General features: G+C 44.1%; 1 protein-coding gene across 1 annotated transcript in view; it reads right to left on the bottom strand.

The window, feature by feature from the left end:
- Window positions 1-1314: 1314 nt before the first annotated feature.
- SYNE3 (spectrin repeat containing nuclear envelope family member 3) overlaps window positions 1315-15133 on the bottom strand; it is an 88872-nt gene continuing 75053 nt past the window's right edge. Inside the window, exon 19 of the mRNA XM_028716797.2 lies at window positions 1315-11391. Within this exon, the coding sequence (XP_028572630.2) occupies window positions 11194-11391 (198 nt within the window). The 3' untranslated portion in view covers window positions 1315-11193. The remainder of the gene's footprint in view (window positions 11392-15133) is intronic.

The raw sequence follows: 15133 nt of genomic DNA, 5'->3' as shown, positions 1-15133 counted from the left end.
GCGCCGTCAAAGTGGGCTGTGAAAGGCTATTCTGTCACTTTTCATTCACCTGGGGTACTACAGTTAAACTAATTAGAAAAGACTGAGGAGGCCGAGGAAGCTGAACATTCTTAGCCCTAGGAAGAAAGCTGCGGTGAGGGAAAGCCCAGAGCTGCCATAATCTGAATAGTAACCACTTGTTCTCAGTGACTGCCCTGGTCTGGCACTCGCAGAGAAAAGATTTGGGTTAAATAGGAGGATTTTTGTAATGCCGAGGCTAGCCCAGCAGCAACAGGATAAGCAACCATCTGCAGCAGTGTTTTGTTAAATAAATAAAAGAGAGATCCACAATTCTCAGAGAGGTTGAAGTGTGCTTTGCTAAATGAAGCCACCTACCCCCACCATATATAACCAGTGGTGTCATCCCAACGAATGCCCACTAGGGCTGCGATCCTGTACACATTTGCCCAGAATTAAGTAAAGATGCGTTAGGATATTGTGCGCAAGGGTGGTAGGACTTGAGCTTTTTCCTTTCTGTGCACTCTGCAGGCTGGAGATTGAGTGGGTATTAATGCTTATTAGGAGAATCTTAGAATTGGAAGGGATACCCCAAGGGCATTCCAGTCCAACCAATCTCAAGACACGGTCTCCCATCCACTTTGGAACCATGCTGGACCCTGCTTAGCTTTGCAAATGTGCTAGCTGTTTCATTGCTGCACCACTCGGTTGCATATTTAATGGCGCCAACTACTGCCTGTGTCATGGTGCCATGTGTCAGAAGGGAGATGGAGGAATAAACTGAGTGAAGCAAAGGCGTACAAAAGGCAGCACTTGAAGAGAGAGCAGCCAAATCATACTATTCGCCTAAGTTAAGAAGCTGTTCTTTTAATAGGAAACCAGTGTGCTATTGATTAGACTGAAGGTAGAAAGAATAAATTGTCTACAATAGGCTGGCATATTACATTCCTCCATAACTAATAGTAAGAAGTTCCCCAAATCGATTATTTTATTAGTTGCAACTAGGGTCACAGCCACATCTTACGTCTAAAACACATGGCCTCCCCTTAACAAACCACAGTTCCCTTTTTCATTGATTTAGTAACAAAAAAAGTGCTATGTTTGTACAAACCACCATTCCCATGATTCTTTAGGGGAAACCATATGCTTTGAATGTGTTTTAAATGAATAGGGTGGATGTGCCTAAAATTAGCGTCATCTGCTCATTGTTCAACATCCTCAGACACCTGGGTTCCATGTGACATGTGCAGAACCCCTCTTGGAATAGAGGGGTCTCCCCCCCCCCTGCAAAATAAAACACCAAACTGAAACGACAGCTTACAAACAGGAAGGCATTTATTAGAATAAAAATATATGCATTTTTTAATTAAAAAAAGCCATTTACAAAAATACCACAGTGACGTTAAATGAGCACACAGAGGATTCTTCTTTCTATCTTTTTCTTTTAAAAAGTGTGGCTCTTCAAAAAGACAACAGTCTCATGAGAGGGTTGCCAAATGTCTGGAATTTCCTGGACATACCTGGAATACTGCATTCAGAAGCAGTGTCCGGGTGGAAATCGGCAAAATCCAGACGTATGGCAACCCATGTTGGCAGTGTCATTTTTGCCGATTTTCCTTAAAATCAGCTCAAAAATGTAACTTTTGTGTCCAGATTTTTACTTTTTGAAATATGGCAACTCTACCTTGTGAAGGAGTTAGGCTGCTTAGCATTTCTCCTTATGACGCCAGAAAGCTTTAGGGAAAGTCCAGGACACAAGATCTGCCTAAGAGAAGGTACAAACTGCGATAGCTCGCACATGTACTGAGACATCTGTTTGGGCCCACACTTTTTAAGCTAAAATGAGCCCAGCTTACTACAAACATAGTTCAAAACCACACACCATAGGACAGTGTGATGGAAATGGTCCCTACAGTATGGGGTGTTTGTTTATAAGTGCCCAAGCTAAAACATCAGTGGGGTAGCAGGAAATATGAAGCCTGTGTCCTAGTAGTCCATTGTCAAAGGACCGTGATTGCCAAGGAAAGCTGGGAATGATGTACACTTGCTTCAGCCACCTGGGTGGTTTTACGAAACCCGTTCCTTGAACTACGCAGGACCTTCTAGCAACATGTGTCTGTATGTAGCCAGTCTTTCTATATGTTAACAGAGTGAAATGGTAGATCCACACCATACATTTAAAGCCCACAGCTTCTCTCCACGAACCTGTAGTTTCTTACGGGTGCCGAGAATTAAAGCTCTTTGAGGGCAAAACTCCAGATCCCAGGGTTTGTTGAGGGAAGCCATGTGCTTTAAATCTGTGCTGAATGTGCTTTAATTGCTCTCTGAAGGGACCCAGAGAATCTCTCTAACACGTGGAACTGCTCTGTCCCAAAAATTTACCACCACCAGTGAGCTTGATCATGTGCCCTGTCAGGTGGGATGAGATGAGATGATAAGGGAACTTGGAAAGAAGGGCCATAGCTCCATCTTAATGCCTCTGATTTGGTCTACAGCAGTCTTCCCAACCTGGTGCTGTCTAGACGTTTTGGATTCTGACTCCCATTGGTCCCAGTCCGCATGACCAATAGTCAGGGAAGATGAGACTTGTAGTCTAACAGCTGGAGGGCATCATGTTGAGGAAGACTGGTCTATGGCATCTCCCATTCAAGATCTCGGGTGCTAAACTGAGAAGGATGCCTGCCTGATATTTGTTGAGCTGGTGACTAGAAGGCCCAGGGCAAGGTGCAACATAGTTTTGATTGAATATAAAACACATCTCTAGCTCTTCTAGGTGATGCAGGGTAAGAAACGAGGTTCTATCTTTGGAAGGCAGGAAGACAATCTTCTCCCTGGTCTAAAGAATGATCATGATCCTGCCTTGCTCCCTTTTTCTGAGCCGACAACACACTCAAGTTAGCACGAACAGAAAAAATACAGAAATGAAGTGGTTTACTTTTGACACACACACAAAAGCATTTTGCTGCCTGGAGCACTGTACAGAAGAAGCAAAGATGGAACACCCAATGAGTTGACTTACGTTGCAGAATTACAAGTAGAAACTGGTGTCACTGCAATTTAAAGCACAATCGATATTCCCGTGGATTGGAGCACTGGTCACACTTAAGAGTCCATTCATTTCAATGGATCATGCATAGAAGCATTGCTCCGTGGTTTGCATTCCTAGACAGTTATTGGTACCAGATTTTGTGTGATGATCTGTAGCTCATCAATTTGCTTGACTGGTATTATATCGTATTGTGTAAATAAGCCGTACACATAATGGTTCCCCTGCCAAAAAACACTATGGAGCGGTGTCCAGTTCATAAGAAAGATTCATGCATGGTTCAGGTTCACTGACTAAAGAAGTCCCAGAATGCTATCTGTTTTTCTGACACCTTAAAGAATAACAAATATATTGTCATGTCAGCTTCAATGGACCAGAGGTTATTTCATCAGATACATGCTTATGCCACAATATATGTGCTAGTCTTTAAGGTGTCATAAGGTTGTTTTAACACTGGAAAAACATTTCAAACAGCCATTTGTACAGATATCTGCATGTAAGATGAGCTCACTGTGAAGTCACACACACACATAAAAGTGTTAAGTTTTGGGGTAAGTTGTTTGAGATGCTTTGGAGATGAAAAATCATCATCATGTGAAACTAAAGGTTTCTTCACATATTAGGACTCTGAGATATTTCTTCCTAGGAGTTTCTAAGCTTTTACAGATAGGTGACAATAGCAGAGTATCTGATAAAATGCAGAGTATGGGTAGAAGGAACAGCAACAAAAGGACTTGAAAAATCTACCTCTAGGACAGAACCATAGAGAAAATAAATACCAGGAAAGGTAGCATGCTTAGATAAGGTTCCTAGGCAATCCAGATACTGGCCAGACTGAAAGTTATTAAACTTCAGAGCCAGAACTAAATCTGGCACTAATGATATTATGTGTATAGTGGCTAGAATTCTTAGCACCCTTCCAAAACTACAATTCCCAGGATTCTTTGGGGGGGGCAGGGAGCCATGGAAGTTAAATTGTCATAAATATTAGTTATATATATTAGTTTGCTATAAAAAGGCACCCCCAGATAATCAGTATTTTCACAATTTACTTTGCATTTATGTCTAAAAGTTTAAAACCCTGATAATTCAAACAAATCCATGGGTATCCATGTAACTTGAGACAAATACAATATTCAGTTCAAAATTCAAACACCCCCCCCCCAAGGCAGCACCATAAAGAGGTCAATTCCAGCAAAATCCCAATAGCATGGATGGAATGAATGAGAACCCTTTTTATTATCTGAAACTAACAGGATCAAGCCTTAGCAGAAGGGAAAGCTTAGCACAATAAGTTCCCCCCCCCCCCCCAAAAAAAATTCTCCACTTTTATGAAAGCATTCTTCCTTTTTATAAAGCTGGGCATGAAAATTATATGGATGTGGAACGTCACCTTCCTTTAAATAGTGCAATTATGACATTTCCTATTATATACAGATCACAGCAATGGTTAGGCTCTGCTTATGGAGCTATGAGGCAGATGCATGTGCGAGGCAATGCCAAGCCTGCACTCTTTTACTCTTATTGGAGTTGACAAAGGCTTTTCGTTTTGAGAAAAATAGACACACACCCCAAGTAACAACTGGGGTTGCAGGAAAACGATGGCTTCAAGGGGCAGAAGCGCTAGGCAAGTGGGTGGGAACAAGACCAGTTTGCCGGCTTCTCCTCCTCTAGAAATTTGCTATGCCTTTTTTGGAACCAACCTACACTAATTCCAGGAGGAGACGTTGATCAAGAGAAAGATTGAAAGATTGTGAAAAAGAGAAAGATTGTGGGTAAATGCTTTGTTACTGCCGCCTGCTCACGGTTACCCCCGTCTTTTCCTTCTGAAAAACACAAGACCCTGCTGTGTAGTACAATCGGCCTAATAGTGACATTTTCACACATTTCCAGCAGGAAGTGGGGCTCCAGGCATCAAAATGCATGGCTGAGCTTGTAAAAGCCATATGACAAAGCTGGAGCGAGAGAGTCATGTTTGAAAAAACGTTGCCTTTCCTTCCTGATTGAACGACACATTAACGAGTAAACAAACAAACCCCTGTGTTGCAAAATATGAGTCAGCAATATCAAAAGCAACACGATGGCCAGAAACAATAACAGTGTGAAAAACTTTATGGAATAATTCAAAACATCAAAACTAACAAACTGAAGTCTCTGAAAGTCCTTAAATGAATCACGGTGCCAGGCTTTACCCAGCGGAGAGCAAGCTGTGAAGCTTTGTATAATCAGCAAATGTCCAATTCTGATGTCCAACTCTGAACTCTGCTGTACAGTGTTTCCAGATAACAACTACTGATTCATTGAATTCTTCATCAGCCAATTAGTTCAACACTCATAAGTAGAAATATATGTAATTTCTTCATTAATCAATCTTTTTTTGAATAGATATAATGAAAAATACTCTGGAACAGTGCTCATGTGATTATGTAGTCACTGTTGACTACGGTTTGTTAGTTTTGATGTTTTGAGTTATTCCATAAAGTTTTTCACATTGTTATTGTTTCTGGCCATCGTGTTGCTTTTGATATTGCTGAATGACACATTAGACAGGGGCTGCTTCCTGTGTACCTAAAGTGGGGTGTCCGTCTGCCAATTTGCTACTTAATTGTGGGGAGGGCAGAGTAGGAAAGGGAATCTAGTTATGGCAGAGAAAGAGCTTCCCCTGACTTCACACCACCTCCAGTGAGGCTAGTACCCCAATTTGAGATGCTGGAGAGCTGCCACCACCAAGCAAATGGTTTGACTCTTACTCTCATTGCCCTCAGCCAGCATGCCCAATGGTCGGGAATGATGGGAGTTGGAGTCCAGCTACATTTGGAGGCCCCCCAATCCTGCATCTCTGCTGTAAGGCACTCTCCTATGTTCAAGTCAACTATCGCTTCAGGACAAATCAAATGTTGTGGAGCCTCTAAAGCACAGACCCTACGGGGAGACTTCCACTAACTTGTCCTGCCTTGAGGGTGGCTTGATTTCTATGCTAGGCACAGGGATGAGAGGGAATACTCTAACTCTCCTCTATCACATTCTAATGCACATTCCAAGAACCAGATAGTTACAAAAAGCAGCAAAAAGAAGTAAGATCCTAGTCATATCACAGTCAAAGATAAACACTACATTCTTTTAAACTGCTTTTTAATTGTATTTTTTGATATATTTTTTTAAAAAAATGTTTTTAACTGTTTTATGGGGTTATTCAGCTGTTTATGTTTATATTTTGTTTATGTATTTTGTGTTTTTATATTGTAATTTTACCTTGAGAACCACCCTGAGACCTGTGGGTATAGGGCAGTATATAAATTTTAATAATAATAATAATAATAATAATAATAATAATAATAATAATAATAATAATATCAACCTGCTCATTTGCCTGCATTGGATTCCCTGTACATACCTGCATTTACAGTGGTACCTCTGGTTATGAACGCTTCAGGTTACGAGCTCCACTAACCCGGAAGTAGCTGCTTCTGGTTGTGAACTTTGCCCCAGGATGCGCACGGAAATCACGTGCCGGAGGTCCCATTAGTGAAAGCACGCCTCAGGATAAGAACAGTTTCAGCTTAAGAATGGACCTTCAGAACGAATTAAGATTGTAACCAGGGGTAACACTGTAGTTTCTTGTAACCTATAGCTATCAGGTTTAAATAAAAGGCTGGCTTACGATATCCTTAAGCTCCAGAAGTCATTCTGCACTGGAGGCTCCAGGCAGAAAATAGGCTCCCCCCCCCCCCCCGCCACCATTCCCTGGGAGTTGAAGTCAGTATGAAAGAGGAAACTTGGCATGTTTCGTTTGTTTGCTCATTAATATATGCATTTACACGAACACTTTGCCCTAGTATAGGCATTCTTTGTACACATTACTTGCCTGAAGAACTGCATTGCGAAAATTCGGCAACGTGCGAATTCCGAATTTCTGTTAGTGCATTTCCAGAAAGTGCGAATTAGGTAAGTTTAAGTGCAAACTGAATCAATTTCCCCTCCCTCTGCCCCCATTCCTACTTGGATGTGACCTCAGTTAGGACCACCACTTTCCCTACTCCTTGACAATCCAGCCTCACCAGCAGTATGTGTGAATGCCTTATGGGAAGACAGCCTGGAAAATCCTTGTGCAATTTCCAAAGCAGAAAAAGTAACAATGGGTTGCTTGTGGATCCCCTTGTGCAATTACGGTGGTGCCGTTTAGACTACAGGTCAGCTCAGCTTTTCCAAGATAAGTCTTATTCTTTGGAGACCCCCTGATAATACTTTAGTAAACACATGCCCAGGTTTTAAACTAAACAGAACTGAGGCAGGTTTTTAATTTTTTCTTTCTTTTTTAAGGAGGGATATCGAATGCTAGATTTCTTTCTCTCTCAGAAATGAAGACCACAACATGAACTGCGTGGAGTAATGGCAGAAAATGAGTGGATCTGCTTGCCTCTTAGCCTTACAGAAATATAACGGATCTAAACAAGAAAAAAAGCTAACTTCTTTGTTCCACAGAAAAGGGGGGGGGGGAATCACATGAAAGAGAAAGCTAGCGTAATATTTTGGAAAACACCATGATTCTGCAGAGAGCAGGGATTAAAGGCGATAACGGCTGCTAAAGTGATCCTAGTCTATCAGCAAACAAACCATTTCTAGGTTCTGAGCAGGGAGGCTGAGACAAAAGCTGAGCAGCTGCAGCAGCAGCTGGCTTAAAGCAAGAAAGTGGAATGTCTCGGAGCAGACTGATACGTCGAATACCAAGCTGGACTTGTCTGCCACCTTAGGTGACCCCTGCATGGGCTAATGAGTCTTCTTCCCAACCACACTGTGCCGGTTTGAGCAATGAACAAGTCAGCCTCCAGTGGACACTCGAGTAGCCAACAGCATAAGAACATCCCGTGCAGTTGGGCTGCTAACATCCCTGTGAAGCAGCCTCCTTATTTGCAAAACGTTAATAGTCTTAATCCACAGCGGCAAAATATTTTAAGCACAGTTAAGCGGTATCAGTAGACCTTTCCTCTGAATAATTTTTATGGGACCAGAGTGCAAAAAGGCAGTGAAGGATGCCAGAGCAGGAACAGGCGTGGAAAGAGAGAGGAAGGGGGTGCAGTTCCAGTCTTTTTTTTTCCTGAATGGAAGGGATGAAATCATCTTCCAGATCACCAGTGTAAGTGGTGCACCCTCCTTGCTCTAGGAAGCGATTGAGTTGTTAGTGAAGTTTTGTCTGTTGTTTGGGACAGATTAGCATAGAGGAAGTCAGAGAATGGGGGGGGGGCAGAAATAAACAAGCAGAGGTTGGACACATCTTTCCTTTCCTTTGATGGAGTTCCTTCTTCATGCTGGTCGTTCAAATGGTAATACTTCTTTGCAAGATTGTTTAAAAGCTAAAGGCTGAGATTCAGCTGGCTGAAGGCCTTTTGTTAAAGCTTAACATGCTTTACAACTTGGAACTGATAAGCATCAGGGAGTTCAATCAAGTTTATTCGCAGGTAACTATGCAGAGGGTTGCAGCCAAGCCATGCAGCTGTGATCAGGGATGGGAACCAATTCTCAGAGTGGTTTAGCAATCAATCCCTCTTCCCTGGGAACTCCAGGGGAATAGGAGTCTCCTAACAACTGTCAGCACCCGTAACAAACCATAGTACAGGATTCTTTGGGGAAAACAATGACTGTTAAAGTGGTACGATCCTTTTGTTAATTTATTTGTATAGTGCAAATGGGGCCTAACTTGCAAAGGGGAAAGGGCTGGATTGGCCAATATGAGAGGCTGAGGAGTAGAGGATGATGACTGGACTCTGTTAAGTCCAGTGATGATTTCTATATGGATGGGTCATCTACGCCAACACCCTGCAATGCAGGGGCAGGGAAGGAACCCTCACAACAGCCCACTGCAGAGTGGCCATGTAATGCTGAATATTGTGGGGTAGTGAGTGAGTGAGTGAAAAACTGGATCGAAGGGGAAACCAAAGTTAGCATCCTGGAAGAGGAAGTCTTACAGGGCAAAGTTTTAGAGACCCTGGATGTGCTGTCATATTCAGCAGAAAATTAATTCCATGCTGAGAGGAGGTTGGTGGGGGTGGGGAGACCCCGGGCTGCCAAAATGTGTTTCCAATTTAGTTCCCCCTTCTCCAACATTTTTTTTTTGGGGGGGGGGATATCATAACATTTGAAATGTTGAAGTGACGTTGCCACTATTTTGCTCTGACCTCTGCACATGGAAAGAATGTCTGCTATGTTGCCTACAATCACCCTACGCTTCTGCCTCCTCCTCCTCCTTCTCCAGAAACATCTCTCCAGCCGAGGTTGGCAGGATCTTTTGCCGGTTGGTAAGAAGCGAAACGATAGAGAGGGGTCAATCGGACTCAAGCATTTCAAGTTATGTTAAGGGTGCGAGAGAGAAAGCGTTGGTAACAGGAGAGTAGCAGCAATGGGGAAGAGAGATGAGACGGCGCAGCAAGATTCAGGGGCCTCATCTTGCATATAAAATGGCTGAACATAGGAAGTCTGTGCAGGATCAGGCCTAAGACCCATTCAATTCTCAGAGTGGCCAAACAGGTACCTATGGAAAGCTCATAAGCAGGACCCGACTGCAACAGCACTCTCTGTGCTGGCATTCCCAGAAGCTGGCATTCACTCGGGGGTGCATTGAGTTTCCCGGTGCCACAGAATTCCCAGGATAATCTCTTACCTTCTCACACTTTGGGTAGAACTGGCGGTGAGAAGCTCAATGGTTGCCACTAAAAAAAGGCAGCTCCATGTGGAGTTCCCTTCCTCCGCCCATAGAATGTAATTATGAAAACGTGGTATGATATCACTATCTTGCCACAGCCAATCGCGTGGAACAGGTACAAGGTTGCAACTGTTAGCTGATTAATTGATTGGATTAACGGATTAATTCCTTTTTGAACAACTAAATAATAATAATAATAATAATAATGCTCCAATTAACTGAGTAGCAGGTTTTTTTTAAAAAAAAATCTTTTAAATGCATGCACATATAAAAACAGAAGAAAGAAAGCACCACCTGTAAAAGAGGTATTTCCCATTTTCTCTCACATGGAGGAGAAAAGATAGGGCCTGCCAGTGGTGTGCGGTGAATTTTTTTGTAGAACAGAGTCAGCTTGCGAGGGCAATGTGGGTGGCAGGGGGATGTTGCAGGTACGAGCATCGTGCCTCCCTCCCTAAGCTTCCTGGGCTTCGGGAAGGAGGCACCAAGCCTCTGATAGGATGCTGGATCCCAGCTGCCTCCTTCCCAAAGCTGAGCAGGCTTTGAGAGGGTGGCAGGAGGGCTTTTGGAGCCTTTAAGGGACTAGCCTAGTTCCCCTAGTCCACTGACCACATGTTGCTGGTGCCTGCTGTAAAAGCAGATGTCCACCCTCTAAAGCAGGCATAGACAAACTCTGTCCTCCAGATGTTTTGGGACTACAACTCCCATCATCCCTAGCTAACAGGACCAGTGGTCAGGGATGGTGGGAAATGTAGTCCCAAAAACATCTGGAGGGCCGAGTTTGCCTATGCCTGCTCTAAAGATACAGGCAATATGTGTTTGCTGTTTCGCTTCAGTTCTTACTCATTTCCAAATGCATGTCAACTGAATAGATTTAAGTACTTAATCAACAACTACAATTAATCAACCAGGATCTCTTCAAGCAGGTGGCAGCTGTAGTTTTCATAACATTCACGGGTTGAGGAGATGGAACTTGACTTGTGTGGCTATCTTTCCCCCGCCCCCTCAACAGCCTCACATTTGTCCCCCTTTGTGGTTATGCCTTAGCTTTTGGTTTCTATGCTTACATAAGGATTTAGTTGAAACATCTACTGTTACTCAACGAAGACAAAGGCATAAAATAAGAACAGCAATAAAATTGGCAGGGTTAAAAATAGAAACGGTGATTTCAAGATATCTTTCATTGAGACACATATATAAAAATCATATATACAGTATAAATATAGCCATATATTTTTAAAAATATAATTTTAGCTCTAAGTATGAATACTTCATTTCTATGGACTGAGCCTATATGGACAATGCAGGTCATTTGACCAAGTTTCCAGTTTACACGGGTCCCTTAGTGAGTTGCCTTGGATTCTGGGGGACCTGCAGGAGGCGAGACACCTCAGGGAAAAGCCACTCAGATAGCTTAATCTGTCACCTCAGCTGCACCTTCATGCGTAGAGGACTTTTAAGTTGGTGGTGGGCCGTTGTATCTCAGCACCAGGTTGAAGGAGCGGGCGTAATTGTTGGCGAGCTTGCAGCTGTGCGTCTCCTCTACGAGAGGCAGCAGGAAGGCGAGGAGCAGGAGGAGGAGCAGGAGCAGCTGGAGAGGCAAAGCGGCGCAGCAGACGCGGCGCAGGAAGGAACACGCCCCGGCTGGTCGTCCCTGAAAGACACAAACCAAATGGAGCATTAATGTCAGGGGTTGGGAAGATGAAGAGACCACCTCCCCAGGAGCCCTCCAGAGAGGAAGAAGGGGCAGATGGTATTGATCTACAGAACTGGTCCGGCACAGGCCACACCCCAGAGCAGAGGTAGTCAAACTAAGGCCCATGGGCTGGATATAGCCCACTGGGCTCGTTAATCTGGCCCGCGAACCTTGTGGACCCTGCCACTCGCTCACTCGGTCCCCGCGCTAAACAGGCGCAGCGCAGAGGCCTCGCTGCACGGAGACTGACTTCCGTGACGCGGCCGGCATGGCTTCTGATTGGCTGCAGCCAATCAAAAGCCGTGGATGCCTCTGGGCAGGCAGCAATGCTGGCAGGCTTCTGATTGGCTGCAGGAAGCTCCTGCAAAATTCAGAGAAGTGCAAATTTCAAAGGATAGCCGCATTTTCATCTTCATCTAGTTTAGGAAAGTGCAAATCAGAAAAGCAAACTTTCAATATGAACTGAATCCATTTCCTCCCCCCCCCCCCCACAGCAGCAGAGGGGACTACAAGTGTTTGGAGAACAGGAAGTAAAAGTTAATCACTCATCCTGTTCACTCTCTCCCCTACAATTTTTAAATGCATCAAAAACTAGTACTGCAGGTGAAACTACACAGAATGTTAAATGTGTCTTTGCACCTGAAGTGACATTTCAGAGAAGAGGTTTTCATTATGACCACAGCAGGGAAAGAAAGTACCCATTTCCTCATCCCTGCCTTCTGGGTTCCCAATAATTATTTGCTCTTCCCAGCTAATACAATTTGCATTTTATAATCTAATCTGCAAGTTTATCATTTATTTGTTTATCAAATTTGTATTTAATTATATCCGCAGGTCTTAGGGCGATTAAAACATAAAATTGCAACATAAAAATGCAAAATGCATAATAAACACACACACACACACACACACACACACACACACACACACAGGGCACTGCATGTCAATCAGCCAAAGCCCTGGTAAAAGAGAAATGTTTTTGCCTGGTGCCTAAAGGTGTATAATGAAGGCACCAGCCCAGGGGTCAGCAACCTTTTTCAGCCATGGGCTGGTCCACTGTCCCTCAGACCATGTGGTGGGCTGGACTATATTTTGAAAAATATATATGAACAAATTCCTATGCCCCACTAATAACCCAGAGATGCATTTTAAATAAAAGAACACATTCTACTCATGTAAAAACACGCTGATTCCCAGACTGTCCGCGGGCCAGATTGAGAAGGCAATTGGGCCGCATCAGCCGAACCTCCCTGGGGAGAGCATCTCACAAATGGGGAGCCACTGTAGAAAAGGCCCGTTCTTGTGTTGCCACCCTGTGGACCTCTCATGGAGGCGGCAGATGAAGAAGGACCTGAGAAGATGATCTCAGGGTCTGGACAGGCTCATATGGAAAGAGGTGGTCCTTACACGCGAAGAGGCTTTTAACCAGTGGAGGGGCTCAAATGGGGGTACCAGCCTCCCTCTGCCTTCAGCTAGCCCCCATTTGCCTGCCCTCTTACTTCCAACCAGTCTAAGAAGTCGCACTTGCTGTCACCTTCACCTTCCTCATTATCCATGTTGCCATTCTGGAACTCAACGGAGAGGAGGATTCTGTCATTGGATCTTGCCCCACATCATGTCGGGCTCCTGGCTTTCTGTCTCACAAGTCCCAATAGGCCACAACTGCATTTAACATCAAACTTGGCTCTGTCCCTGAGCCATTAGCATGAGGTGATTTGATTCTTGGCACACCATCTGATAATTTTCAGACCATGAAGCCATTATGTAAGGCAGTGTGCCCTCTACAAGAGCTAGCAATGCTTCTATGCAGGAACGGATCACACCCTCAAGAGACACGAGGTGCTGAGCAAAAGGGGCTGGAGGTTTCTGGGTAGCATAAAAAGGGCTTCCGTGAGCCAACATTTGGGGTTGACCTATGTGTGACAATCTGCCAGACGCTAAAATCTCTAAGAAAATGCTTAGTGTTGCAAACGATTTTTTCCAGACAATTTCTCAGCCTCGGTTTCCTCGAGGGAGAGCGCAGTTGCTTTTAGTATTAATTTTGAGATTTCCACGCGCCAGTTACAAATTTTCCAACCTGTCTTGCGTGCCAGACAGGAACTTGGTGGCTGCTGGAGAGAAATGGCCGCCTTTGGTTGGGTATTCAGTTACAATGAAGTGCGAGTTTCACACACTTTCCCTCATGGCCAAAGCTCTGCTTCATGTTTGTATAGGTTTGCCGAGTTCAGGGGCAGCCGCCATTTTGGGATATACAGCATCTGAATCTAGCCATGGGCCTTCTCTGTTTAATCTCTGGACGGCAGCAGAAAGCTCTGGGTCCCCACCCCTTGCACCTCACTTTACAATCAGGCTGACTTATTTTCATTGCTCCCTGTACAAGCCTCATATTTTACAAGATGCCAGAGAATAAAAAGGGAAGTGGAACAGATGGTGAAATTTGAGTTCAATGTATAGCAGTAGCCTTTACAACTGGGTCTGCTGCTCCGAAATGGCTCATTATAAGAAGGGCAAGGGAGCAAAGTGGGCCAGGAATCCAATTCTGGCCTTCCTTCTGAGAACACCAGAGCGGCAGAGAACACCAGACCGGCACATGCATTATGGGGGAATAACAGCCTGGGTGTCTACATTAAAAATAACCATGTCCCATGTTTGCCAGGTCTCGCCCCAGGAGAGTGAATTTTTCATTTATTTATGAGATTTCTTACCCCCACCCCTTCACTGAAATACCCCAGGGTGGGTTGCAACAACGGAACAGAAATAGGTTTCATACAATTACAAAAGCAAACAATCAAGCAAAAGCAGAATGGTATGGCTTAAATAATCTTCTTCTTCTTTGGCAATCACTCATAGCTGAGGAAGACTGTCTTCCATAAACACAGTTTTAACAATGAGTCTGTAAGTGACTGAGGAGGCCAATTCTGGATCCACACGTCCTTCTACAGTGGGGACATTGGTTTCTGGGCGGGAGTTGATCACGGTGTGGATTTGCCAAGCCTGCCTTCCTCCTAGCATGTTTCTCCCTTGCATCCTGAGTTCAAGCGTCTTCAAAGCCCATGACACCTTTGGTAAAGGCTGTTCTCCAACTGGAGCGTTCGCAGGCCAGGGTTTCCCAATTGTTGGTGTTTATAATACATTTTTTAAAACTTGCCTTCAGACAGTCTTTAAACCTCTTTTGTTGACCACCATTGTTACGCTTTCCATTTTTAAGTTCAAAATAGAGTAGTTAGGCTTAAATAATATGGAAGAGGTAGATATCACAAAACAAAATCCTTTTAAGAGCCTGCTGGATCAGGCCATTGGCCCATGCAGCCCAGCATCCTGTTCTTATAGTGGCCAAGCAGATGCCTGTGAGGAAACTGCAAACATGATTGAAACACAAGAGCACTCTCCCCTCTGGTGGTTTCCAGCTACTAGTATTCAGATACATTACTGCCTCCGACCAGAGGATAGCCATCATGGCAAGTAGCCATTGATAGTTTTCTCTCCCGTGGATTTGCCCAATGCTCTTTTACTAGGAGTGAGTGCCATAGTTTTACCACACACTTCATTTAACTGTGAAAGGTGAAGAGGTGTGTCTTCAGTGTATGACTGGAAGCTGCACAACAAAGACAGCAAGATGCACCTCCGCGAGAAGGGCGTTCCAAAACTTAGAGAAAGACGTCCCCCTTCCGGGCCACACTTTTGAGGGGGGCAGAACTAC

This window comes from Podarcis muralis, chromosome 1 (assembly GCF_964188315.1).
Source record: "Podarcis muralis chromosome 1, rPodMur119.hap1.1, whole genome shotgun sequence".
NCBI classification, from domain to species: Eukaryota; Metazoa; Chordata; class Lepidosauria; order Squamata; family Lacertidae; genus Podarcis; species Podarcis muralis.
The sequence above is the reverse complement of the archived record's forward strand: the minus strand, read 5'-3'. Positions and strand labels throughout refer to the sequence as shown.